Consider the following 27,003-nt stretch of genomic DNA (forward strand, 5'->3'; position numbering starts at 1 on the left):
GGGAGATAAACAAACAGGTAGCACTGTTGAGATGAGGGTTTCTTGAGGCATGGTTAATATGTGACTACTGTTGTATTACATGCTCAAATATATTTAATACATACATCTGTATATGTTTTTTCTCATGTAACTTGCCTATGTGACATTGTGGTCAATGAAACTATACTTATTATACATAACACACGCTATGTTCTTCTTCTCCAGCAATTGGCCATACTGTATTATGTAATTTAATGCTGCATAATGGTCAGAATGTACAATTTAATATCGAAATTAGGAATTAATGAAAACATCTTGTATTGTGTGTTAATGTAAGTGAGAATATTGGACGATTGATTTTACAGTATCGGTAGTATATCATTGATAAGTCAGCTCAAGGAGTAACTGCTACCATTTATCCCAAAGAAAGATGGCGGCTCCTTTTGTTCGTCGATAAACATAAAATAAGTATTAGTGACTTGAGGGGTCCTTACCATCAATAGAATCCCCCCCCCTCCCGCCCCCAACCCCTATGTGCCCATTTGTTTCACTTTAAAATAATGCCCAACAATATCGGGATCTGTTGAATTACGAGACCCTTATGGAACTGTAGTCCCCTTTCTATGACCATCAGTAGTGGGTGGCACAAAAACAACACGGACGCAGTAGCGAGTCGATTGCCACTGAGATTCAGCTCAGCTCTCGTCTCAAGGAGGGAAGACGCTACCCCGAACAGTAATTTTCCTTCCTGTTCAATGAACACTGGTGTTCACACCAGTTTTAGAAGTACAGTGACTTTTTCAGTATTGGTTACGGCCGATTTTTAATCAGTTTTTAATGGAGCGCTTTCTTCCTTTTGATTACACAGCTGCCTGAACTTTGGTAACAGGAGCTCTGGATATACAAAAAGAATATTGAACCGATCAAGGTAATTAGTGTGGGCTATTATATAGCTTTTTTAGGTACCATCACGTCATTATTGGCACAAGTTGGAAGAGTATACCCACCCCTTAAAATTGGAGATTGAATCTTCTAGGATCAAGGTAAATGATTTTCCCCTAATGATTGTGACACAAGAATCTTGGACAGATGATTGTTAACTCGAAGTCAATCAAGTCCATGCATACTGTAAAAATGATGTCTTACAGGAGTACAAGTACCCATTGCTGTCTGAGGACACATACTTTGTGGGTTCTCATCATAGGGTAAGCGTATGGCTCCCCTTTTAGGTTAATAAAAAAACCCTTGCCGCCACTACAACTGGGTAAATGTTCCCCTTTATATTTTTATAGGGTCATCGATACCCCTTGGTGGCCCCATCCTATATGTCCTGATGAAGACTCGCATGCCCCAGGTTCAAATTACCGGCTGGCCTTAAGTCGAGTCGAAACGTCGACGCCATTATTCCCACCCTGGACCAGTACTTCGACACTATAGAGTGCATACTGAGGACATGAATGTCTCTTTGAAATTTTGAGTTCAAAGTTTCCGAAAAATAATTTGTCTGGCCGGGTTTTCAATACGGATAGAATATAATACCGTTATTGACTGAAAATAATGTGAAACGTTTTGGTGTATATTACTGTGAATTCTTTCCTTTTTTTCCCCCCTCATTCACTTCACACTTGGATCACTTCTTTTGCACGCTCTGGTTGGGCAACCTCTTTGCTTTTATTGTAAGATTCAGAAAAGGGGGTGGTGATGGACAGAGTATCTGAATTAAACAGAACACTCCTACCCAGTCAACAGATCAGGGCTTGATCCATCACCGTTCTTTAGCTCACTGCACCATCCCAGCTCAGAACCTGGCTACATGCAAATTAGTCTGTCCCTGGCCCAGTGCATCATGGGAACAGGGCAGACCAAACTACCAAGCCAATTCTTATACTGGGAAGGAAACACGCTTCCGGGGACCGGTTTCTGGCATTACAGCCGTCTTCGGCCCGGCTTGCTTGAATCCTGATGGTGCAATGAGCAAGGGACTCACATCTGAGTATACCCTTCCACGCTTATGGTGGACAAAACGATTCAGAAAAGGGGGTGGTGATGGACAGAGTATCTGAAATAAACAGAACACTCCTACCCAGTCAACAAATCAAGGCTTGATCCATCACCGTTCTTTAGCTCACTGCACCATCCCAGCTCAGAACCTGGCTACATGCAAATTAGTCTGTCCCTGGCCCAGTGCGTCATGGGAACAGGGCAGACCCAACTACCAAGCCAATTCTTATACTGGGAAGGAAACAAGCTTCCGGGGACCGGTTTCTGGCATTACAGTCGTCTTCGGCCTGGCTTGCTTGAATCCTGATGGTGCAATGAGCAAGGGACTCACATCTGAATATACCCTTCCACGCTTATGGTGGACAAAACGATTCAGAAAAGGGGGTGGTGATGGACAGAGTATCTGAATTAAACAGAACACTCCTACCCAGTCAACAGATCAGGGCTTGATCCATCACCGTTCTTTAGCTCACTGCACCATCCCAGCTCAGAACCTGGCTACATGCAAATTAGTCTGTCCCTGGCCCAGTGCGTCATGGGTACAGGGCAGACCCAACTACCAAGCCAATTCTTATACTGGGAAGGAAACAAGCTTCCGGGGTCCGGTTTCTGGCATTACAGCCGTCTTCGGCCCGGCTTGCTTGAATCCTGATGGTGCAATGAGCAAGGGACTCACATCTGAGTATACCCTTCCACGCTTATGGTGGACAAAACGATTCAGAAAAGGGGGTGGTGATGGACAGAGTATCTGAATTAAACAGAACACTCCTACCCAGTCAACAGATCAGGGCTTGATCCATCACCGTTCTTTAGCTCACTGCACCATCCCAGCTCAGAACCTGGCTACATGCAAATTAGTCTGTCCCTGGCCCAGTGCATCATGGGAACAGGGCAGACCAAACTACCAAGCCAATTCTTATACTGGGAAGGAAACACGCTTCCGGGGACCGGTTTCTGGCATTACAGCCGTCTTCGGCCCGGCTTGCTTGAATCCTGATGGTGCAATGAGCAAGGGACTCACATTTGAGTATACCCTTCCACGCTTATGGTGGACAAAACGATTCAGAAAAGGGGGTGGTGATGGACAGAGTATCTGAATTAAACAGAACACTCCTACCTAGTCAACAGATCAGGGCTTGATCCATCACCGTTCTTTAGCTCACTGCACCATCCCAGCTCAGAACCTGGGTACATGCAAATTAGTCTGTCCCTGGCCCAGTGCATCATGGGAACAGGGCAGACCCAACTACCAAGCCAATTCTTTTACTGGGAAGGAAACAAGCTTCCGGGGACCGGTTTCTGGCATTACAGCCGTCTTCGGAAAATAGAACAAGAAACGTAACCCCGCCAAATGATATAGTGGTCCTAACAATAGGATCCCAATATGTATGGGGTGATTAGCCTAGGAGTTAGCACTGCACATGACAAAATTCAGTCAATCCAATTATACTCAAGAAAAAGTATTTAGCAAATATATATATATTTTTATTCTTTTTATATACTCTTGGAGTTGATGTAGAAAAAACTTACATAAATAGATAACATTTTAGATCCACATAGTTTTCTTTAGAACATCAGACAACATGCATAAGTGAGAAGAGGGGATAAAAATAACAGAAATTCATCCTACTTTGGGGCCTACCCAGTAACAATTCACACTTCAGTCATACTCACATACTCACAGATTTCTAAATTAATCTATCTAAAATTCTATCATTCATCTTTCATTCTTCCATACATTCCTATCGTCCTGGCGTATGCAACCCAGGGATAGTAAGTATGTTGCATAGATCAGAATGTTATTCCAGATAGATGGTATTAATACGGCTCCTAATGAATATAAAACAGTATGCCGTATTTCTGGAGACACAAGCCGACGCGCGTTTCGGTGACAGGCCAGATGGGCCACACCTTCGTCAGGGCTGGGGATTGTTGACTGGGAGGGAAAAGGAATAAAGATCTGAAAATAAAAAACAATGTCTTAGTTTTTTGATTCTATGTACAATTTACAGGTATCAAATGTTCAAACATATACTTTTTCCACTGTCTAATGCATTTTAACAGAGATAAACATTGATTATTATTGTTGGTATGATGATTGTATGGTTGACTATTTGTAACTGTGCAGTGCCAAGCTACCTAGTGACACTCCCTAAGACAGACTCCCAGTTAGGTGAGATCTGTAAAAGGCATTAAAAATAACCTAGACTAAGCGACCAATCAGGTACATAATATCACAACTTTCATATATCACATCATTACATACATTCATTCTGGGACACGTTTAGCCAAGTGTGTAAAGGTTTTTTGCAAGTCATACTAACGGCCTAGGGCTAGAGTGTCAAAGGGCCCATATTTCAGGTAAGATCATTTATTCTCAAATGTAACGGGCGGTAGAGTTTGGCATAATACCAGGATGGGTTTTTTAGTGATATTGAACTTTCCAAAAGCAGCAACAACAAGGGGTGTGCGCAATATTTTTTAAGTTAGGCTATAATAGTACTTGACACTATCCCATTTATTTTTATTTTTAGAGAACAACATTGAGCCAAAGCGATAATGTATTCAATAAAGAAAAGTTTCTTTTAAATAAATATCTATTATCGATTTCTAGTCATAGTGACATAGCTGCTCGAAACCAGATATCCTGCGAGAAGTAGGGGATGTTTTCTATATTTCATTGACGCCGGATACTGCGATAGTGAACCTATAATCCAAACGAAGTTTTGAACCAGCACTTGATTTAACAAGATTGAAATTCCATATTTAGCTGGCGACATCATTAGATATCCGTTTCAATTTATAAGGTTAACTGAGCCCAATCCTATGCGCAAACACTATATGTCCTAAATTACCTGATATAGTCTTTGGGAGGTTCTTCAGTGAAAATACGAAATTAGATTATTCCCAAGGGATAGAGATCCTAGTAAGCAAAAGAGAACGCTAGTTATAGATAGACTCATATTGTTAAGTCTAGCCTTAATAATGGATAAAGAATACTAATCCATTACCTGATTATGGTGGCTATCATAAAGCAAGTTTACCGGGAAACCAGTTCCACGAGATAAGAATTTATAGCGGAGGGTTAGGTGTTGCTCCGCCGTACTTTTAGATGTTTGGGGCAGCAGGTATCAAAAGAAGTCCCTAATGGAGGATAAGATGAAATCGTAAGTATACACTATAACTAATATCCTCTAGACAATACAAAGTCAGGGTGCCTGTCACATATACACACCATAGGGAGTTGAGCAAGGGACTCACATCTGAGTATACCCTTCCACGCTTATGGTGGACAAAACGATTCAGAAAAGGGGGTGGTGATGGACAGAGTATCTGAATTAAACAGAACACTCCTACCTAGTCAACAGATCAGGGCTTGATCCATCACCGTTCTTTAGCTCACTGCACCATCCCAGCTCAAAACCTGGCTACATGCAAATTAGTCTGTCCCTGGCCCAGTGCGTCATGGGTACAGGGCAGACCCAACTACCAAGCCAATTCTTATACTGGGAAGGAAACAAGCTTCCGGGGACCGGTTTCTGGCATTACAGCCGTCTTCGGCCCGGCTTGCTTGAATCCTGATGGTGCAATGAGCAAGGGACTCACATCTGAGTATACCCTTCCACGCTTATGGTGGACAAAACGATTCAGAAAAGGGGGTGGTGATGGACAGAGTATCTGAATTAAACAGAACACTCCTACCCAGTCAACAGATCAGGGCTTGATCCATCACCGTTCTTTAGCTCACTGCACCATCCCAGCTCAGAACCTGGCTACATGCAAATTAGTCTGTCCCTGGCCCAGTGCATCATGGGAACAGGGCAGACCAAACTACCAAGCCAATTCTTATACTGGGAAGGAAACACGCTTCCGGGGACCGGTTTCTGGCATTACAGCCGTCTTCGGCCCGGCTTGCTTGAATCCTGATGGTGCAATGAGCAAGGGACTCACATTTGAGTATACCCTTCCACGCTTATGGTGGACAAAACGATTCAGAAAAGGGGGTGGTGATGGACAGAGTATCTGAATTAAACAGAACACTCCTACCTAGTCAACAGATCAGGGCTTGATCCATCACCGTTCTTTAGCTCACTGCACCATCCCAGCTCAGAACCTGGGTACATGCAAATTAGTCTGTCCCTGGCCCAGTGCATCATGGGAACAGGGCAGACCCAACTACCAAGCCAATTCTTATACTGGGAAGGAAACAAGCTTCCGGGGACCGGTTTCTGGCATTACAGCCGTCTTCGGAAAATAGAACAAGAAACGTAACCCCGCCAAATGATATAGTGGTCCTAACAATAGGATCCCAATATGTATGGGGTGATTAGCCTAGGAGTTAGCACTGCACATGACAAAATTCAGTCAATCCAATTATACTCAAGAAAAAGTATTTAGCAAATATATATATATTTTTATTCTTTTTATATACTCTTGGAGTTGATGTAGAAAAAACTTACATAAATAGATAACATTTTAGATCCACATAGTTTTCTTTAGAACATCAGACAACATGCATAAGTGAGAAGAGGGGATAAAAATAACAGAAATTCATCCTACTTTGGGGCCTACCCAGTAACAATTCACACTTCAGTCATACTCACATACTCACAGATTTCTAAATTAATCTATCTAAAATTCTATCATTCAACTTTCATTCTTCCATACATTCCTATCGTCCTGGCGTATGCAACCCAGGGATGGTAAGTATGTTGCATAGATCAGAATGTTATTCCAGATAGATGGTATTAATACGGCTCCTAATGAATATAAAACAGTATGCCGTATTTCTGGAGACACAAGCCGACGCGCGTTTCGGTGACAGGCCAGATGGGCCACACCTTCGTCAGGGCTGGGGATTGTTGACTGGGAGGGAAAAGGAATAAAGATCTGAAAATAAAAAACAATGTCTTAGTTTTTTGATTCTATGTACAATTTACAGGTATCAAATGTTCAAACATATACTTTTTCCACTGTCTAATGCATTTTAACAGAGATAAACATTGATTATTATTGTTGGTATGATGATTGTATGGTTGACTATTTGTAACTGTGCAGTGCCAAGCTACCTAGTGACACTCCCTAAGACAGACTCCCAGTTAGGTGAGATCTGTAAAAGGCATTAAAAATAACCTAGACTAAGCGACCAATCAGGTACATAATATCACAACTTTCATATATCACATCATTACATACATTCATTCTGGGACACGTTTAGCCAAGTGTGTAAAGGTTTTTTGCAAGTCATACTAACGGCCTAGGGCTAGAGTGTCAAAGGGCCCATATTTCAGGTAAGATCATTTATTCTCAAATGTAACGGGCGGTAGAGTTTGGCATAATACCAGGATGGGTTTTTTAGTGATATTGAACTTTCCAAAAGCAGCAACAACAAGGGGTGTGCGCAATATTTTTTAAGTTAGGCTATAATAGTACTTGACACTATCCCATTTATTTTTATTTTTAGAGAACAACATTGAGCCAAAGCGATAATGTATTCAATAAAGAAAAGTTTCTTTTAAATAAATATCTATTATCGATTTCTAGTCATAGTGACATAGCTGCTCGAAACCAGATATCCTGCGAGAAGTAGGGGATGTTTTCTATATTTCATTGACGCCGGATACTGCGATAGTGAACCTATAATCCAAACGAAGTTTTGAACCAGCACTTGATTTAACAAGATTGAAATTCCATATTTAGCTGGCGACATCATTAGATATCCGTTTCAATTTATAAGGTTAACTGAGCCCAATCCTATGCGCAAACACTATATGTCCTAAATTACCTGATATAGTCTTTGGGAGGTTCTTCAGTGAAAATACGAAATTAGATTATTCCCAAGGGATAGAGATCCTAGTAAGCAAAAGACAACGCTAGTTATAGATAGACTCATATTGTTAAGTCTAGCCTTAATAATGGATAAAGAATACTAATCCATTACCTGATTATGGTGGCTATCATAAAGCAAGTTTACCGGGAAACCAGTTCCACGAGATAAGAATTTATAGCGGAGGGTTAGGTGTTGCTCCGCCGTACTTTTAGATGTTTGGGGCAGCAGGTATCAAAAGAAGTCCCTAATGGAGGATAAGATGAAATCGTAAGTATACACTATAACTAATATCCTCTAGACAATACAAAGTCAGGGTGCCTGTCACATATACACACCATAGGGAGTTGAGCAAGGGACTCACATCTGAGTATACCCTTCCACGCTTATGGTGGACAAAACGATTCAGAAAAGGGGGTGGTGATGGACAGAGTATCTGAATTAAACAGAACACTCCTACCTAGTCAACAGATCAGGGCTTGATCCATCACCGTTCTTTAGCTCACTGCACCATCCCAGCTCAGAACCTGGGTACATGCAAATTAGTCTGTCCCTGGCCCAGTGCATCATGGGAACAGGGCAGACCCAACTACCAAGCCAATTCTTATACTGGGAAGGAAACAAGCTTCCGGGGACCGGTTTCTGGCATTACAGCCGTCTTCGGCCCGGCTTGCTTGAATCCTGATGGTGCAATGAGCAAGGGACTCACATCTGAGTATACCCTTCCACGCTTATGGTGGACAAAACGATTCAGAAAAGGGGGTGGTAGTTTGCTCTGCCCTGTTCCCATGAGGCACTGGGTCAGACTAATTTGCATATAGCCAGGTTCTGAACTGGGGTGATGCAGTGAGCTAAATAACGGTGATGGATCAAGCCCTGATCTCTTGACTGGGTAGGAGTGGTCTGCTTAATTCAGACACTCTGTTCATCACCACCCCCTTTTTTTGAATCGTTTTTGGCCACCACAAGTGTGGCAGGGTATACTCAGACATGAGTCCCTTGCTCACTGCACCACCAGGATTCAAGCAAGCCGGGCCGACGACGGCTGCAATGCCAGAAACCGGTCCCCGGAAGCTTGTCTCCTTTCCGGTGAAGAATTGGCTTGGTAGTTTGGTCTGCCCTGTTCCCATGAGGCACTGGGTCAGACTAATTTGCATATAGCCAGGTTCTGAACTGGGGTGATGCAGTGAGCTAAATAATGGTGATGGATCAAGCCCTGATCTCTTGACTGGGTAAGAGTGGTCTGCTTAATTCAGACACTCTGTTCATCACCACCCCCTTTATTGAATCGTTTTTGGCCACCACAAGTGTGGCAGGGTATACTCAGACATGAGTCCCTTGCTCACTGCACTACCAGGATTCAAGCAAGCCGGGCCGACGACGGCTGAAATGTCAGAAACCGGTCCCCGGAAGCTTGTCTCCTTTCCGGTGAAGAATTGGCTTGGTAGTTTGGTCTGCCCTGTTCCCATGAGGCACTGGGTCAGACTAATTTGCATATAGCCAGGTTCTGAACTGGGGTGATGCATTGAGCTAAATAACGGTGATGGATCAAGCCCTGATCTCTTGACTGGGTAAGAGTGGTCTGCTTAATTCAGACACTCTGTTCATCACCACCCCCTTTTTTGAATCGTTTATTATAAGATAGCATGAAACTGTGATGAGAAATGAATTCTAAATAAGAGACAATGAATTAAATACATTGCATCTCGGTCTCCGTTGTAGTGGTTGTTTTCTAATTTGTTGTTTTCTAATTTGCTCTTTTCCTTAACATTATTAGTTATGTTTGAAGTGCACTTGACTGTGAAATTTAAAGAAATACAAGTGATTGGGTCAAGTGTTTTGATCAATAGGTCTAGGACCATTGTTTATTTATATCGTAATTTACCCAGGTCCATACCTTGTGGGTCACCCCACTTTCTTAATGGTGGCCACTTACTTGTACGCATCATTGTTAACCCGTCACCCACATCCATACCCTTCATGTTGCATGTCCACATTATTTTGCTTATTTATTTTCATTAAGTGCCTTCCCACGCTCGCTCTCCTCCCCGTGCACCGTGTTCAGCAAAGAAATCTGTGCAGCCGCTCACTCGCACACTGAATACCCTTCGTGCTACTTCACCACGTTATTTTATTTGTTTACTTTATTTAAAGTAGCTTTTTTCTGCGGCGATCAATATAGCGTGAACGCTTCATTCTTCCTTTCATATTGCTCTTCACACACACCCTTCTGTTTCACTTTATTAGCGTTGCGCCACTTCACAGTCATACGACGGGAGGGGGGTGGTTACTGAAGCCCTTTCAGCAGCCCAATGATCGTTGCAGCCAGCCCCTTCTTGGCTTTAGCTGGGTTTACCGGGAGTCCAAAGATAGGACCGGAGCGCTGGTCCATACAGCGTTTACTTTCTTACTTTCCCCCTGATCAGTCTCCATCGCCAGACTAAGAGGAACTCGAGGTAGGTGTTGTGAGAACGCTCGAGCAAATAGCGCTAACCCACCAGGTGAACTTCAATATACATCTGTGATCCCAAATTACATATAATACGCAACGCATGCGTACCAACTACCAAAACACCCATGCAACGCATGCGCACCACACAAAAGAATGCTGTCAGTCCCACGGGGCGTAGAAAATCATCCCACACTAATTATTACGCATGCGCACGATGACGCATGCGCACACTCTAATATACGCAATAACAAACAGGAAGCTCAAAACGAAGGTCCGCAGCGTCTGTTGCCATGGTTTTAGTTCGACGGTGGCCTGTTTAAGAATATGCTTATTTCTAGAGTACAGCCATTGCCAGTGTCCAGAGTGTTTGCTGCACTCTGTCCCCGTGAAACAAACGAGATAGTAGGTGAGGTTGACCTCTGCAGACACCGAGGCATGGAGAAACAGGAAAACCGTCCTGGGGTAGCCTTGCGGGATGCACCTCCCCGCGAGGTTCATGTGAGTGGTGTGGCTGAACTTTCAGCCGCCCCGGATCGTGCACGCGTGTCGGTGCATCTAAGCAGCTGTAAAGAGACTGCCATCGAGGCCAAGAGCAGTGTCAACCGCCGCCTGGACTACATATTGCAGAGCATACGACAATACGGTGTGCAGGTAAAATGCTGAGCTTTCTTCCCAGAAACTTGCATTGGTCGCCGCAGCGCTTTGCCCTCTGAGTCTGGTCACTACATATCTAGGGTGGTCACTACATATCTAGGGACAGAATACTCCCCACACAGACAGCCAAGCTGCAACTCTGCTGGCTACTTTATGAAGGGCCACTGGAATTATGCAGCAGGAGAGGGCCAAATTATGCAGCAAGAAAAGACAAATTATGCGGCTTAACGTGGCACATTTTTTAACACTATTACTTCATTATGTCCTCATTTGTTAGTTTCGCGTGGACAGCTCATACGTTGTCTCTTCAAGACTTTGTGTTTGCTGTTAATCAATCAAGGATTTATATAGAATGGCAAATAATTTGTGAGGGTTTCAAGGCTGTGGGCACTGGAGTTGCTACCTACTAGGTGGTGAACTGCTCACTCGAACAGCCAGTTCTTAAGTCCTTTCCTGAATTGCTGATTCCAAATTTTGTCCGCTAGGTGTGAGAAGGAGCATCCTCTGCTGTTGCTTCTGTGGACTGCGAGTAAGAGGGCGGCTGATCCTAGGTGTCTAGTCGGTTGATGGGAGGTATGAGTTTGTTAATGTAGTCAGGTCCTTCGTTGTGCAAGGCTTTGTATATGCGGGTCAATGATTCAGCATTTGTAGAGTGCTGCACTGTCACCCCTCGGGGCATCTGGGCGCTTGGGGTCTTTTACGTTGAAAAGCCAGATCTTGAGCTTCCTTCTGAAGTCCGCTATGGATGGAGCAGTCCGAATGTGGAGGGGCAGGTCGTTCCAGGACTTGGAGGGGATTTAGGAGAAGGAACAGCCCGCTGCGAAGGATGCGGGGTGTGCGCAAATGCTAACAAGGAGGAGGGCAAGTGTCTGGCGGGTGGACGGAAATTTAGCCAGTGGTTGATGTAAGCCGGTCCTTGATTGTGTAGGGCTTTGTAGGCTTACATGAGGATCTTGACCTGGCATCTCTTTTGTATAGGGAGCCAGTGGAGGCTTCTTAAGTGGGGGAGTGATGTGGGTCCATCTGGGAAGGTCCAGGATGAATCTGGCTGTGGTGTTCTGTATGGTCTAGAGTCTTCTGAGGAGCTGGGTGGGGATACTGGATTAGAGTGCATTGCAGTAGTCGAGGAGGCTGGTGACGAAGGTTTGAGTGATGGTCTTTCTGGTGTTGCCTGGGAGCCATCAGAAGATTCTGTGGAGTGTGTGGCGGTGTGTGTTGGACTTGGCCCTTTTGGCAGGTTCACCCCTAAACTTTTTGCCTTTTAATGTGACCTGATGGTAGTTATTTTTGACCTTTGCGCACTTTAGCACTGTATCCCAGTGTAAAGCGCCTGCGCACTCTGAGTGCGTGTGGTGAGATTGGCCTGACCTCCCATAGTAATGCATGGGGGATATATGTGTCCATGGTAAATCCTGGTGTGAGACTAGTGCATGGGCGAGTTTGGTATTTGTGAACTTGTGAGAATAAATGCTGCACAATGGTGTGCGCAGATTTATTGTGACTGGTGGAGAAGTGCCACTTTTAGAAGTTGGCACTTCTGTGTGCTGTGTGTCTGCCTGCCTGATGTGGAATGCATGTCTGGCTTATGATTGACAGGGACTGGATGGTTTGCCTGGCTCCAGGAGCCAGGATGGGCCTGCCCGGTGGTGAATAGGGAGATCTGCATGTAGATGGGAGAGAGGGGTTGCACCTGGGACCTGAATAGGGCTGTGCCTTCCCTTCACAATGCTGGCTCTGCCCCCTGTGGTGCGTCTGAGCACCTAGCCCCCACCTGACAAAGGGGAGAGGAGCTGAGCACAACAAAGTGCTCCAAAGCTCCCCAAACCAGTTGCATCTGGTTTCCCCCTTGCCCTGCACCTTTGTGACAAGGGAAATCTGTGTATAAGAGAATAGGCTGTGACTCCATGAAAGTTGTTCTCTCTGTATTCCTGACTTGAGGGCCTGCTGCTCGGCGCCAGGAGGAACCGCCACTAGGGACTGCCTTTTCCGAAGTGAAGCTGCGCCGCCCGGGGTCGAGACGATTGGGAGGTCTCCACAGCCCCACGCAGCCTGGACCAAAGAGAGAAGACCGGAAGGCAGCCAGAAGAGCCTGGTGAGTAGGGCTCATTAGTGCTGTTGTTAGAGGGGGCGTTTGGGCACATTGCCGGTGCCCGCCCCCCCACTCCATCCCGTACTAACTTCTTTTGAGGCCACATTGTTTTTAAAAGTCCTATGGGGACTTGGGGGTCAAATCAGTCTGAGAGTCCCAGTGTGGACTCCTAAAGCCCCCGCAGTGCCAGTGCTTATTTTCTTAGGGGCATATTGTATTAGAAGTCCCAGAGGCGCTTCAGTGGCACAGTGGTGCCTGCGCTAATTTATTTTGGGGGCATATTGTTTCTAAAGCCCCAGTAGGAGTCCAAGAGGCACTAGAAGTGCCAGACAATAATTGCGCATTTATGCAGCTGCCCTGCAAGAGTTCAGGTAGCTGCGACCTTGGGGGCATTTCCTTTTGAGGGCAGTTGGCCAGGGAGTGCCAGTGCCCACATTTTTGCCTTCCCAGCTGCCCAGCAATTAGTGGGCAGCTGCCACGTTTAGGCAGTTTCACGCACTCTACTTTTGCTGCGCATGCAGCCAGTCCTGACATTGGTGGACATAGGGAGTTGGAGCTCTATAAGAGGCCAGTTGGCCTGGGGACAGTTTTCATGTGTTGTGCCCCCGCTTGGGACACACTGTGTTTATGCCTAAATGTGATATCTACCGTGCAATGCCTTTATGCTCTGATCTATGCCTCTACTGATGTTTATGGTTATGAGGGTAGTGCATAGTATGGCTATGCTAAGGGTTTTTAGGGCTAATATGTTTCATGCCTAATATGATTATTATTGCGTAGTGTGTTTCTACATTTTACCAGTGGATACTGATTGTGCTCTACTACTATTATTTGATGCTACATTTATTAGTTGTGCTACATTTACAATTGGTGATTTGTGATTGTTTTGACAGTGGCCCAATTGGCCCTGTCAGGTGTATATAATACCCTGTAGATACTGCCCAGTGCCAGTTGGCACAGTGTAAATTGTGTGATTATGATCTAATGTGTTTATGGTAATACAAAGGCTATTTTATATATAACCTTGTGTGGAGTTCCTTTGGTGGTGTACCTAGTGTGTTGCTGCTGTGTGCCTCCGGGATAGGCCTGACTGCTCGTACCAATCTACCAAGTAGGTGAGTAGGGGTTATCTTTGGCGTGTAACGCCCCAGCCCTGACTAGAGTGGTGGTCTCTGCCTGGCTTTGGCGCAAGCCTTAGCCAACCAGAGATCCCATTTCTAACAGTGTGCAAACGTGAGAAGGCGACAACGTTGACTTCTCATTTCATGGTCAGTTCGGTGTTGAGGATGATGTCTAGGTTGCATGCATGGTCTGCTGGTGTAGGTGTAGTTTCGAGTTCTGCTGGCCACCAAGTCTGGTACCATACGGATGTGTTCTGTTGGTTGCGGGGTGTTTGGTGAGCTACAGAATGAGTTGAGTGTCAGCTTCTTTTAACACCGTAATGTAACATTGGCTCATCAAATATTCATTTGATTCTGTTGTAGCTCTGAACGGAGGACATCTCAACAATTTATATGTACATTTCTGTATTACATTACCCCTGACGAAGGGTTTTTAAAAAACCCCGAAATCCATTGGGATTCATTGTAATATTGTGTGTCAAGATTTAGAACATGTTTAATTTCTTCTGTACATATCATATCAAAGATGATAAGCATTGATAATGCATTATGAGCATTTAAGAATGAGAAATCGTTGTATACAAAAGAGTGGAATTGACTCTTATCAAAATGTTTTTGAGTCTGTTTCTTTAAAATGGTTTTGGCATAACTTTGTTTAGAAAATATTTAGAACTTGGAGAGACTATTTTGAGTCTTGAGCTGTGCTTCATGCAGGTCCTGGGTTTACCTCCACCTTGTTTACATGCAATCTTACCTGAGAGGGGTATTGGGCTAACCCCACAGCTTGAATAGCACACTAAACTGCTTTAAAATAGAGTACATTAGCTCTTACAATTTGAATAAAATTGAGAAAATCGAGGTGTGCAAGCCCACTCCCAACAATAGTATTGTTTACACAGGGATGTGCACCATGTCCACTCTTCACTTTGTTCTGCACCAAAACACACAGCCTTCAAACGAAGTGTGTGAGTGTAAAGGTACAGGACCTCTAAGTGTGGCACCATAAGTAGTGCAGCCCTTAGAGACCTTCCCTGGTCACAGTGCCCTGGGTACCATTTACCAGGGGCTGATCTGTGGCCAGAGAGTGCCAATTGGGTTTTGTCTACAATGCAGTTTTAGGAAAAGAACGTAGTCCCGGAGTTCCTGATTAGCAGGTGCCCAGGGCACACTTAGTCAAAGTACATGATCAGAAAGAGGGCATTTTCTCACAGTGGCACAATACATGCTGCAGCCCTTAGAGACCCTCTCTGGTCAGAAGGCCCTTGGTACCACTGGTATCTTTTACAAGGGACTTATATGTGAGCCAGAGATGTGCCAATTGTGTTAGAAATGGTACAGTTTTGGGAAAGAACACTGTTACTGGGAACCTTGTTAACAGGGACCCCGGACTCTACAGTCAAATTTGCATCATAGGCCAGGCAAAAAGGGGAAGGTACTTCAACAGAAACCCACTTTCCTACAACTCCACTCTATGCCGCTGCACTCTACTCTACACCACTTTATTGCACTCTACTCCAATGCACTCTATGCCACTACACTCTGCATCACTCCACTCTTGTCTACTCTGCACCATTGCACTCCATGCCACTGCACTGTACACCACACTACTCTAGGCAACTGCACTCCACACTACTCTACTCCCGTCTACTCTGCCCTGCTCCACTCCACCCTATGCCACTTCACTCTACTCTGAAACAGTCTACTCTACACCACTGCCCTCTACACCAATGCACTCTTCATCAATTAATTCAAAACCAGTGCACTCTAAGACGCTGTACTCTATTCCAATTTACTCTGTCCCACTGTACTTTACACTGTTCTTTACACCACTTCACTCTAGACCACTATACTCCTCTCTACATTCTACTCTACGATACTCCAGTTTGACACTCTACAACACTTTACTCCACTCTAACTCTTCAGAACACCATGCCACTCTTATGTTCTCTGCACATTCCTCTATGCTCGTTCATGCCATTTTACTCCACTCTATTCTACAACACTCTCCTCAACTCTGTGCAATTCTACTTTCCCACACTACTTCACTCTATGCTACTCCACTCTACAGCAATGTACTCTGCTGTACGTCACTCTTCTCTACAACACTCTACTCTACTTTAGGCAACACCCTCTACGCCAGTCCACTCTGTTCTACACCACTCCATGACACACTATGCCACTCCACTCTATAAAACTCTCCTCTCCACTCTGACACTCTTCTCCACTCTACTCCCTTCTACTCTACGACACTCTAATTACTCCACAACACTCTACATCACTCCACCCAACTCCATGACGCTCCCCTTTATTCCACTAACTTTTAGCGTTCCTGAACAGCAGCCACGCTGGTGTCCAACATAGCTAAAAAATATTGGCAAAGCCAATAGCTTTTGCCTAGGCGAGACAGGTTGTCTTTGCCAATGCTTCTTAAACTTGGTAGCACTGTCTGGTTATGGGTCGCACCTCATTTGTACCAGTTTAACACCCAAATATAGCAATAAGCAACAGAAATGTGACCAGGCCAGCTTTGCAAAGGGCCTTCCACTGAGCAGCAATATGTGTTGCTGCATTTTTGGTAACGTTTGAACTGTTTGAGCTAGAAACAAAAAGGTTTTTTTAAGGTTACAATTTGCAGATTATGCCACAGTTGATGCATTATGTGACAAATGCAGCAAATCTATAATTATGCAGAAATTGCAGCGAACGTACAGTCGCACAATTCCAGTGGCTCTGACTAAATGTGACATTTGAATGTTTGCAGTGTGCTTGTGTGTTGCCAGGGCAGTAATATTATTATTATTATTATTATTATTATTATTATTATTAATTATTAATGACATTTGTTAAGCGCATGGTTGCACAAGGAACAGTGCGTCCCCGCGCTGACAATCCCACTAAACATCTCTTCAGCTTAGCTCACGGAGGATGAGCACTTGGGCCAGGGGAAACTATACTGATTATGTCTTGGGGAAGAGATAGGTTTTCAACCTCTGTCTGAACCTTGTTTCAGACGGTTCCATCCTCAACTCGATGGGCAGGTCATTCCAGTCTTTACTGGCCAGGTGTCTAAAGGACCGTCCTCCCATCCTTGCTCTGTGGATCCGTGGAACCACTAATAGCATGCTGCCCATCGACCTAAGAGGGCGTGAAGGATGATAGATTGGAAGCAAATCCTGGAGATATGAAGGTGCTTTTTTGTGAGCTATGCGATGGGTAATGCACATAGTTTTAAATTTAATTCGTTCCTTTATTGGAAGCCAATGCAGGGAACGCAATGCATGTTTCCCAGAGGCCCTCCTAGGGAGGTTCAGAACAAGCCTGGCAGCTGCGTTCTGGACGCGTTGCAACTGCATTAGGCCTTTTTCACTGAGTCCACATAGGAGGGAGTTCCCATAGTCTAAATGGGAGGTGACCAAGGCATGTACCATTGTTTTTCTGGTGCTGGGAGGCAGTAGGTCAAGGATTTTCCTCAGGACCTTCAAAATGCCATAGCATTTACCGGCAACATTACCAACATGATTAGTGTAGGCTAGATTAGAATCAAGAAGTATGCCAAGGTTTTTGACTGTGTCACCGGGGCAGGGACAGAGGCCAGTTCTATGGGCCACCAGGCAGATGTCCAGATGGAAGGACAGGGACCAACGATAAGAACTTCCGTCTTATTACCATTGAGGCGGAGATAGTTCTGCTTCATCCACCCATCAAGTGCCACCAAGCAGGCCGAGAATTTCTCAGCATCCACAACTGGTTCACGGGACAGGTTGATCACCAGTTGTGTATCGTCTGCATAAGAGACTATGGCAACACCATATGACTCCACCAGTTTGGCAAGGGGTTCCATGTACAGATTGAATAACGTGGGGCTCAAAATCGAGCCCTGTGGAACCCCTTGTCTAAGACATCTTATACTGGATTTGCATGGTGGACAATGCACTTGAAATCTCCAGTTCTTAAGGAAGGAAACCAACCACTCATGAGCAGGCCTGGTTATTCCCTTCTCACTCAGACGGTCCAGTAATACGGAGTGCGATACGGTGTCAAACGCCGCACTTAAGTCCAATAGGACCAGTGCGGTCGTGTGGCCCTCATCCGCCCTACACCGCAACAGTTCCGTATATAGAAGGAGGGCGGTCTCAGTCGAATGTTTGGCTCTGAATCCCGACTGAGACGAGTGGAGGAGCTTATTTTCCTCCACAAAGCTCACCAGCTGTCGGTTAACCAATTTCTCTACTACCTTCGCACAGTAGGGAAGGAGGGAGATTGGTCTAAGGTTGTCTAGTTGTGTTATACTAATATGGGCTTTCTTTTTTATCGGGACAACTTGGGCCAGTTTCCAGATGTCCGGAACTAGACATTCATGGAAGGAAAGAGAGGCCATGTTACCTATGTGCTCCGCTACCTGGGGAAGATGACTGCGAAGAATCCTCGCTGGGACCGCATCTAATGGAGAGCCAGAGTGAATGTCCGATAAGATGTTAATTAGCTCCTCTGTTTGGGGGACCACAAACTTCCTAAGTTTTTTCATAACCTGTTTTTCACAGTTAGGGTCTGGCGAATTTGTGGGTTCTGAGTTAATCTGAAAAGATGCATAGATCTTTTCTACCTTTTCTATAAAGAAGTCTCCAATCTCATTGCATGACTCTGTTGAGGGGGGGACTTCCCCTGAACTCGCTAGAGGGGCGGAGAGTTCCTTCAAAATCATAAAGAGCTCTTTAGATGTGTTCTCTGAACATTCAATCCTCTTATTATAGTAATCTCTTTTAGATTTCCTAATGTGACTGTGATAAGACCTTAATTCACTCTTATAGACTTCACGTAGTGAGGGGGCATATTCCACTCTCCATCTACGCTCCAGAGTCTTACATTTGGTTTTGGCGGCGCGCAGCTCAGCGGTAAACCACGGAGCGGATTTCGTGCTCCGTGCCATGGCTTTTTGAGTCCAGGGGGCAACTTTATCCAGTGCACCCTCAGCCCATTCATCATACATCCTGCACGCCTCAACCAAGTTGTCGCTGAGCTTTGGGGGTTCCTGTCCTAGGGCTTGACTGAAGACATCGTGACTGAATTTCCTCCAGTCCCTGCGCCTAATAGCGGTGGGTTTCTGTATAGGCCCCCTGTTGGGCAAGCTTCTAAGTTTAAAAGGGATCAAATAATGATCCGACCACAGGATCTTAATCGGGACAGATACGCTTATGTCTTCCCAATTTACAAAGATTGGATCCAGCAAATGCCCCGCTTGATGGGTGGCTCTGTTATCGGCCAAAACAAACATAAGAGCTTTAAGCGAATTAATCAGGGATACAGCCTCTCTGCAATTGACATCATCCAAATGCACGTTGAGGTCTCCTACAATCATGAACTTATTATGGCGTAAAGCAGATTGCATTAGAGCCTCCAGGAGGCTCTCAATGAACGCGGTCGCCACACCAGGAGGGCGATAGATAAGGTAGCCCTTAATGGTGCAATTAGGGCCAACCGAGATGGAAAATAGTCCAGCTTCACAGTTATTAATGGCAGTCGGCTCAAGAGAACATGGCAGCTCGATTTTATGGACAATAGCTATCCCCCCCCCCCCTCTGAATCCCTCTATTAATTTGGAGAATGTTATAGCCGGGGGGAAGGGCCTCTATAATATCAGGGAGGGATTGCTCATCCAACCATGTTTCTGTCAAGAAGACCAAGTCAGGGTTGTCATCTATCAGCATGTCATAAATGTTCAAGCTATGACGTTTCAACGATCGACAGTTCAATAGTAAGGCAGAAAGTTCATTACCTTCCTTACTCGTCTCTTGGTCTCTGAGGATAGTGTAGCCGCAACCCTCACACTTCAGAGGCCATTGCTCCACGTGCAGCGTGTGTGCGCATTCCGGCGGCAGCACCTTGCGCATATGTAGTAACGCCTGCCTCGTATAGGTTGCCATCCCACACCGGTCTGAGGTGGTATGGCCAGGGGGACGGGCCCTGGGCCGCGTATGGTCGCGGACGGGCGCAGACGGGCTTGCCTTAGGCGCGCCTTCGGCGCGCAAACGGCGCTCCCGCTGCGCTTGCGTGGGAGGCACATTTAGGGAGAGGGTGGGCGTGGCCTGTCAGGTGGGCGTGGCCTCGCGTGTGCAGCGATGGCGGCCGTCAAAACAACTGTCCCACGAAGCAGCGCTAGCTCCGCTGATTGTGGGGTGCCTGCTAGGCGATAAGCCTAAATAAGAGCTCAGGGTGAGGTCAATAGGTATTAAAATCGGTTTCAACAAATTATACAAAGTTTTTAAAAAAATGAGCAAGTATCGCCTCCGGCTTCCGCCTCAGAGGTAGTGGTATCTGATGTGCGCGCTATCATTCAGCGCTTCTTATAGGCGGGGGGAGCGTGGCCTGTCAGGTGGGCGTGGCCTCGCGTGTGCAGCGATGGCGGCCGTCAAAACAACTGTCCCACGAAGCAGCGCTAGCTCCGCTGATTGTGGGGTGCCTGCTAGGCGATAAGCCTAAATAAGAGCTCAGGGTGAGGTCAATAGGTATTAAAATCGGTTTCAACAAATTATACAAAGTTTTTAAAAAAATGAGCAAGTATCGCCTCCGGCTTCCGCCTCAGAGGTAGTGGTATCTGATGTGCCCGCTATCATTCAGCGCTTCTTATAGGCGGGGGGGGGTGGGCGTGGCCTGTCAGGTGGGCGTGGCCCCGCGTGTGCAGCGATGGCGGCCGTCAAAACAACTGTCTTAGTTCTGTGTGAGTGGCTGTCTTAGTATATGGTGCTCACTTATGTAAGTGAAACACCCTGCACCAATCCGGACCACCCTTATGATGATTTTAGTGGTCTTAGACAAACTTAGAAAGCTCTCTAAGTGGTAGCTGTGGAGAGCAGCCTTCAGGCTTACTCGAGAAGGAGTGTAAATCAGCTTGTTTTACCAGTGAAAAAGAATTACACAGGTCAGTTATACAAATATGTATTTCATTACACTCACTCACTAACATGTTGTATTATCTCCTACCCAGAGATACAAACACAATACTTAGAAAATAGAACACGTAAGTAGCACAATTACACAGTGGTCTCCAGGGGGTGACCAAACCATATACAGAAATATTGGAATGCTAACCACAACTCAAGTCAAGAATGGACCCACAAGAGGCAGATGAGTCGGGGACCCAAGGCACCACCCTAGGTGAGTATCTAGGAGCCCCAAAGCAGTTGTGTGCTAAATGCGAACAGAACTGCATGCTCAATGTCAGTCAATAGAAAAGTTGTGGTTGTAATTTTAAAGAAGGACCCTTCCCAGTGGACCCTGAAGAAACCCTGTGAAGATGTATGCCTACACCAGGGAAGCCGAGTACATAGGTGTCAATTGACGTCGGAAACCGCCGTAGACCACAATGGAGGTGCCTCAGGAAAGATCCACCTGGAGAAGAAGACAAAGAAGTATGGTGGAACCTGTTAGAACTGGCTATTTCTGGTAGGCTAAGGCTGACGCCAAAGCCAGGCAGAAACCACCATTCTAGTCAGGGCAAGGAAGTCACACGCCAAGATAACCCCTGCTCACCCCCTTGGTAGCTTGGCACAAGCAGTAAGGCTAAACTCGGAGGCAATGTGTAAAGCATTTGTGCCAGCGCACAACAGCAACAACATACTAGGCACACCACAAAGGAGGCTCCACACAAGGTTATTATAAAAATAACTTTTGTATTGTAAAAACACATCACATGGGCCACTGTCATATTCAGATATAGCACTTCTAGAATAAGTAATAATAAACATAAAATGGTAATCACAAAGATCACAACCAGTATCCACTGGTAACAGGAACCAGGACCTTACTAGGACCACCTGTACTAAAAAGGACAACCACCTAAGAATAAACACATTTAGGGGTATAAACCAGAACACCTTACCCATGATGCATAAAACACATTCAGAGGAGTAATAAAGAGAAACATATGATGCCATAAACATTCAGAGGTGTTAAGAATAAAGCACATGATGCAATAAAATACATTCAGGGGTGCAGCGCAAGAAGACACATGATGACTAAACATTCAGAGGTGCAGCGCATGGAAAGAAAGACACATGATGCCTAAAAACATTCAGAGGTGCCAGAACAACACAATAGCGCAAAAACACACAGTAGGCAATTACTATTAAAAACATAGGAATCACATTGCGCATAACTTACATATGCCACCACCTGTAGCAGTCCCTAGGCCAACTGGCCTTGTTGGGGCTCAGATGCCCTGTGTCCAATGTCAGGGCGCGCTGCCAAGCAGCGCCAGTCACAAAGTACAAAAGCCTAAACGTGGCAGCTGCCCACAAAGTGCTGGGCAGCTGGGGAATCACAAACTGTGGCAGGGGCTCTGAAATAAAGGGGTGCCCCTTGAGCACAAACTGCGCCACATTGAGCCACACAGGCTCTGAAACTAACACTGCGCACGTTGGAGCCACACAGGCTCTGGCATAACACAAGAGCCTCAAAGACTCTTAAACAACATATGGCCCCTCTGAGCCACACAGGCTCTGTACACAACTTAGGGCTGTTGGAGTCCCTCACGGGGGACTCGAGTCAAGAGAACGCCCTTCTGAGCCTCAACCGGCTCACTATACAACATGCGGGCACAAGCCTCTCACAGGGCTCCAAGTAATATGCCCCGCGATCGTCGGGGCGGCCCTCTGCCAAGCGGGGCCGCCCAAAGCGTCCTCGCTCCGTTGGAGTCCCTCACGGGGGACTCTGGCACACATACTGCCCCCGGGTTGTGGGAGCCTCCACAGGCTCTGCGCGACGTTGGGGCGGCCCACTGCCATCTGGGGCCGCCCTTGAAGCCCTCGTGGCTTCTCCACATCGAGCGCGAGCTCGCGCTACTGCGGGGGGTGGCGGACACCGACAATGTGTCCCGGCGCCCCTCCCCTGCTCTGCCCCACTCACCGGTCGGTCAGGCGCTCGCCGGTTCTCCTCCTAGGGCTCTCCCTCCAATCGGGGAGCCTCGCGGTGGGGGCAGGCACCGGCAATGTGCCTCGCTCCCCCTCCGCTCGTCTCGGCAGGCCGCACCTCTCGCTCGGGCAGGGCTTCCTCACTCGGGGCTCCCTCTGCACACGGGAGCCCCAGCAATGGACGCCATCTTCTCTCCGCCGCTTCCCTCGTGCCCCAGCCTCAGGGGCGGGCACTTCCGGCCGGCCGCGCTCGGATTGGCCGGCCAGTCACTTCCGGGTCGCCGCTGGCAGCGCGGCGGCCCTCTCTAGACAGGCAGGCGGGCAGGCAAAGTTTCCCGAGGAGTGGGCTCCCTCGAGGAAAATAAAATCACGGCCATGAGCGAGGTGGGCACTCACGATCAAAATAATAAGTAAAATGCGGGCAAGATTGCAGGGTGGGCGCCTGCCAATGCCCACGCAAAATGCCTGGCGGTAAAATGCTCGCAAACAGTGCTCTCCAGCGCTAGGGACCCATGAAAGGTCCAGAGGTCACCACGAAGAGCTCCCTGCGCCAGAGGCACAGAAAGTCCAGCAACCAAGTCCTCCAGGCGCTCTTTAGGCTATAATAAGCCTTGGCAAAAGCAAAGTCTCCAGCAGCAAGGTCCCACCACACAGGACAGGGCTTCCAGGGCAAAGCAAAGCCCCCCCATTCTCCCAGGACAGGCAAAGGGGTCCCCCAGAAGTCCTCCAGGCATCCAGGGGCTGGGCAGCGCCCGCCCCTGGTAGATTCAAGTCAGAAACAAGAACATTTTGGAAGGGGACACAGCCCCTTCTTATACACAAAAAAGTCTTTGAAGTCCTTTGAAGTCCTTTGAAGCAGGCAGTGTGAGAACCAGCCAGAACTGGTTACAAGGAAGTCCCTTCAGTATCAGGGACAGAGGTGACAGTCGCCCAGCGGGAGGTGGAGCCAGATTTGTAGTTAGGCAGGTACAGCCCTTCACTATCAGGTGCCATCTCCTCCCACTTCCCTGGCAGCAGATGCTGCCTTTCATCCATGGGCTGACTCAGACAACCTCCTGGGCTCTCCAGCCCCTGTCATCCTCAAACCAGACAGTCAATCCACAAGCAGGCCCAGGCACTCTGGGCCAGGCTCACCAGCCAATCACTCGCCAGCACCAACTTACACAAATATGCCAACTTCCAAAAGTAGTACTTCTAGACTAGACACAGTCATGCCGCATATATCATTTTGCAGCATTCATTCTCACGAGTTCATACATACCAAACTCGCCCCTGCACTCCCCACACATCAGGAACTACCATGGGCATACATATTCCCCATTCATTCGTATGGGAGGGCAGGTCACTCACCACTCATTCACAGAGAGCTCAAGCACTTTACACTGTACCACAGTGAAAAAGTGCGCAGAGGCCTAAAATCACCAACACCAGGTTCCATAAACAGGCTAGGAAAAAGCAAAAAGTCTAGGGGTGAACCTGCCCAACAGGCCGGGTCCAACAGAACCCCAAAATGGATTCAAGGTGAGAAGAACCTGCAAGCAGAGGGGACAGAGTTTATGCCACTCAGGAGTGACCAGGAAGCACGGAAAACTAATGCCCACAGATGTCAGTAGATGCAGGAGAGTTGACGGTGCCCTTGAAGTTGCAACTGTGCGGACCAGGCGATTCTCTGGAAGACCAGCAGCCGTTCACCAGCTTATCCCATGTTGGATGTCAAGAGCCAAGGGGTCAGTGTCTGGCAGGGGCACCAACAAGCCTTGGCAACGACAAACAACGTAATCAAAGAAAAAGGTGCAGTGTCGGGACCAGCAAGGTCCAAGTGACTCACCACGAGCAGGTAAGTCGAAGCAAGCCCGAGCAATCAGGGGAGCCCACTGAAGCCAAAGAAGACCCTCCAGAGGACCCACGAGCCAAAGGCACAGGAGTCGCAAGAGGTCTTCAAGCAGCTTGCCAAAGAAGAAGGCCCACAGTGCAGAGGAAGTGGTGAGGGCGAATATCATGGCTGCAGGAGTTGCTTGAGGTTGGAGCTTCTTGAGCCCGAAGATGTCTGGGGCAGAGAGTCAACAAGCCTGGTCTACGGGAAGTTGACGCAGTGAACAGGGGTTGTGTTCTAGCGGTTCAGACAAGGGATATTGGCCTCAAACTCAGTAAGAAGACAATGTAGGCCTCGAGGGTGTTGCAGAACCACCATCTGTGTTGCTGAATTTTTAGGAGTCCGTGGGAGCCCAGGATCAGCAGACCGGTCAGCTGAGTTCCGGTGCCTGCAGATGCAAGGGAGTGACTTCTTCACTCCAAGGGAGATTCCTTCAAGTGTCTTGGATGTCCACATGCCTGGTGAAGAACCTGTATGGAGCGAATGTGTGACAAAATATAGAAAGACATAATATTGAGGTACAAAAATATCGGAGCATTAATATCGATGTCAACAATATCGACATCCGATCTACAACAAGGTAAGTACAAAAATATCGGAAAAAAATATCCATGTCAAAAATATCGTTTAAAAAAATATTGTTTTTTTAAATTGAAAAAATGTCAAATTAATTAAATAATAACTAAAAATATAATAAACATAGTTAAACATATTTTATAATATTTAAAATTAATAAGTAATATACATAATTTAATAAAAAATCAATTAACCATACACATATAATATATAATATATAATGCTAAGACCAATGATACTACTATTGATCTTAAAGGCAAACTGAAAAAACTAGAAAAATTATTAAGGACTGAGACGACCAAGTGGTGGGAAAAGCGCTCACTGGAGAAATATAAGGAAGTGGGACGCGTGCCTAGGGGGTGAGGGTTCTCATAGCGCCATCTTTTGAAAACCCCAACCCCCTTATGCTAAAAGAATGGGCATCTAACAACTTGGATGCTTCAATGAATATGGTCTGCTTGTTAATCAAATATGCGGAAATTGATCGCAATGACATTTTGAAAGAAATAGAACAACTAAATAAAGAACTGGATGAGGACGAGAATAAAGAATTTATAAAGAAATACAGCGAGGAAATAGACGCAAGGCTTGTGAAACATCAAGAAACTATTAGTACCAGAAAGCAATACAAGTTTGCGCGCGATAAAAGAGATTATGAAACGGGAAGAATATTCACGTTTGCGTGTAAATTTGATAATGCAAAGAGACGAGCTTTAATACCCAGAAATGCTAGACAAACAGTAAAAGAAAATCTGGGTGCTGAGCTGTCTGAAACTGATTTAAGTTCCGTAGCAAGTAGTTTGGATTCGGATGATGGATTGATAGGTACATCTAATCGAGCACAAATACCTACGAACTATTCACCCTCAGAGGAACTGGGTTTTCTCATAGAAGACAAATTCAAGACACTGCAACCACAAACCCGACAACAGCGGAAAATAAACGAAGGGCTAATAACAAAAGGCGCAGTGCAAGGAGGAAACACAGGAGGCAGAGGCTCAGCAAAGAGAGGCAGGGGAAAGAAATGGTAGCAGAACCACTGACCAGTACTACGAATAAGAATGTAGTTGTCATGGATCACCAGATTAACGGATCAGATGACAACACTGTGGTTAACCTATCAGACATTACCTTGTCCAAGGCGGAAATGCAACTACTATCTCTGGGTCTCTCCTATTGCCCGAAGAATTCGTTCAACTATGTCCAGATTCGGATTGACGTTTTCAAGTTTAATCGCAAGCTTAAACTCAGGAATCACTTCAAATTGACCAGTGTCCAGGACCGAGCTACTGATATCATCAGCAGGTCACAACCCTCCAATATATTGCAAGCATCAGATGTTAGAGCTCTTAAAGTGGCTCAGGAACTGGCTCTTGAGTAAGAGTTTGAAGCAGGAACAACTCAAGAAAATTTCAAACAATGGGTATAATAATGAACCAAACATGTGTTACCCAGTTTAAACCTCCATCCACGTTCTGTCCACTCATGCCTAAGGATAATATTGATGCTTTCTGTGATATTGTAG

At 46.1% G+C, this 27,003-nt stretch overlaps 1 protein-coding gene across 2 annotated transcripts in view; it reads left to right on the forward strand.

Moving 5' to 3' along the window:
• Positions 1-10,484: 10,484 nt before the first annotated feature.
• IRAK1BP1 (interleukin 1 receptor associated kinase 1 binding protein 1) overlaps positions 10,485-27,003 on the forward strand; it is a 124,871-nt gene continuing 108,352 nt past the window's right edge. The window contains exon 1 of one of the 2 annotated variants that reach the window (XM_086926529.1): positions 10,485-10,910. In XM_086926529.1, coding sequence (XP_086782655.1) covers positions 10,584-10,910 — 327 coding nt within the window. In that variant the 5' untranslated portion in view covers positions 10,485-10,583. The remainder of the gene's footprint in view (positions 10,911-27,003) is intronic. The other variant, XM_086926530.1, reaches the window with a different exon arrangement.

Source organism: Lissotriton vulgaris, chromosome 6 (assembly GCF_964263255.1).
Source record: "Lissotriton vulgaris chromosome 6, aLisVul1.2, whole genome shotgun sequence".
NCBI classification, from domain to species: Eukaryota; Metazoa; Chordata; class Amphibia; order Caudata; family Salamandridae; genus Lissotriton; species Lissotriton vulgaris.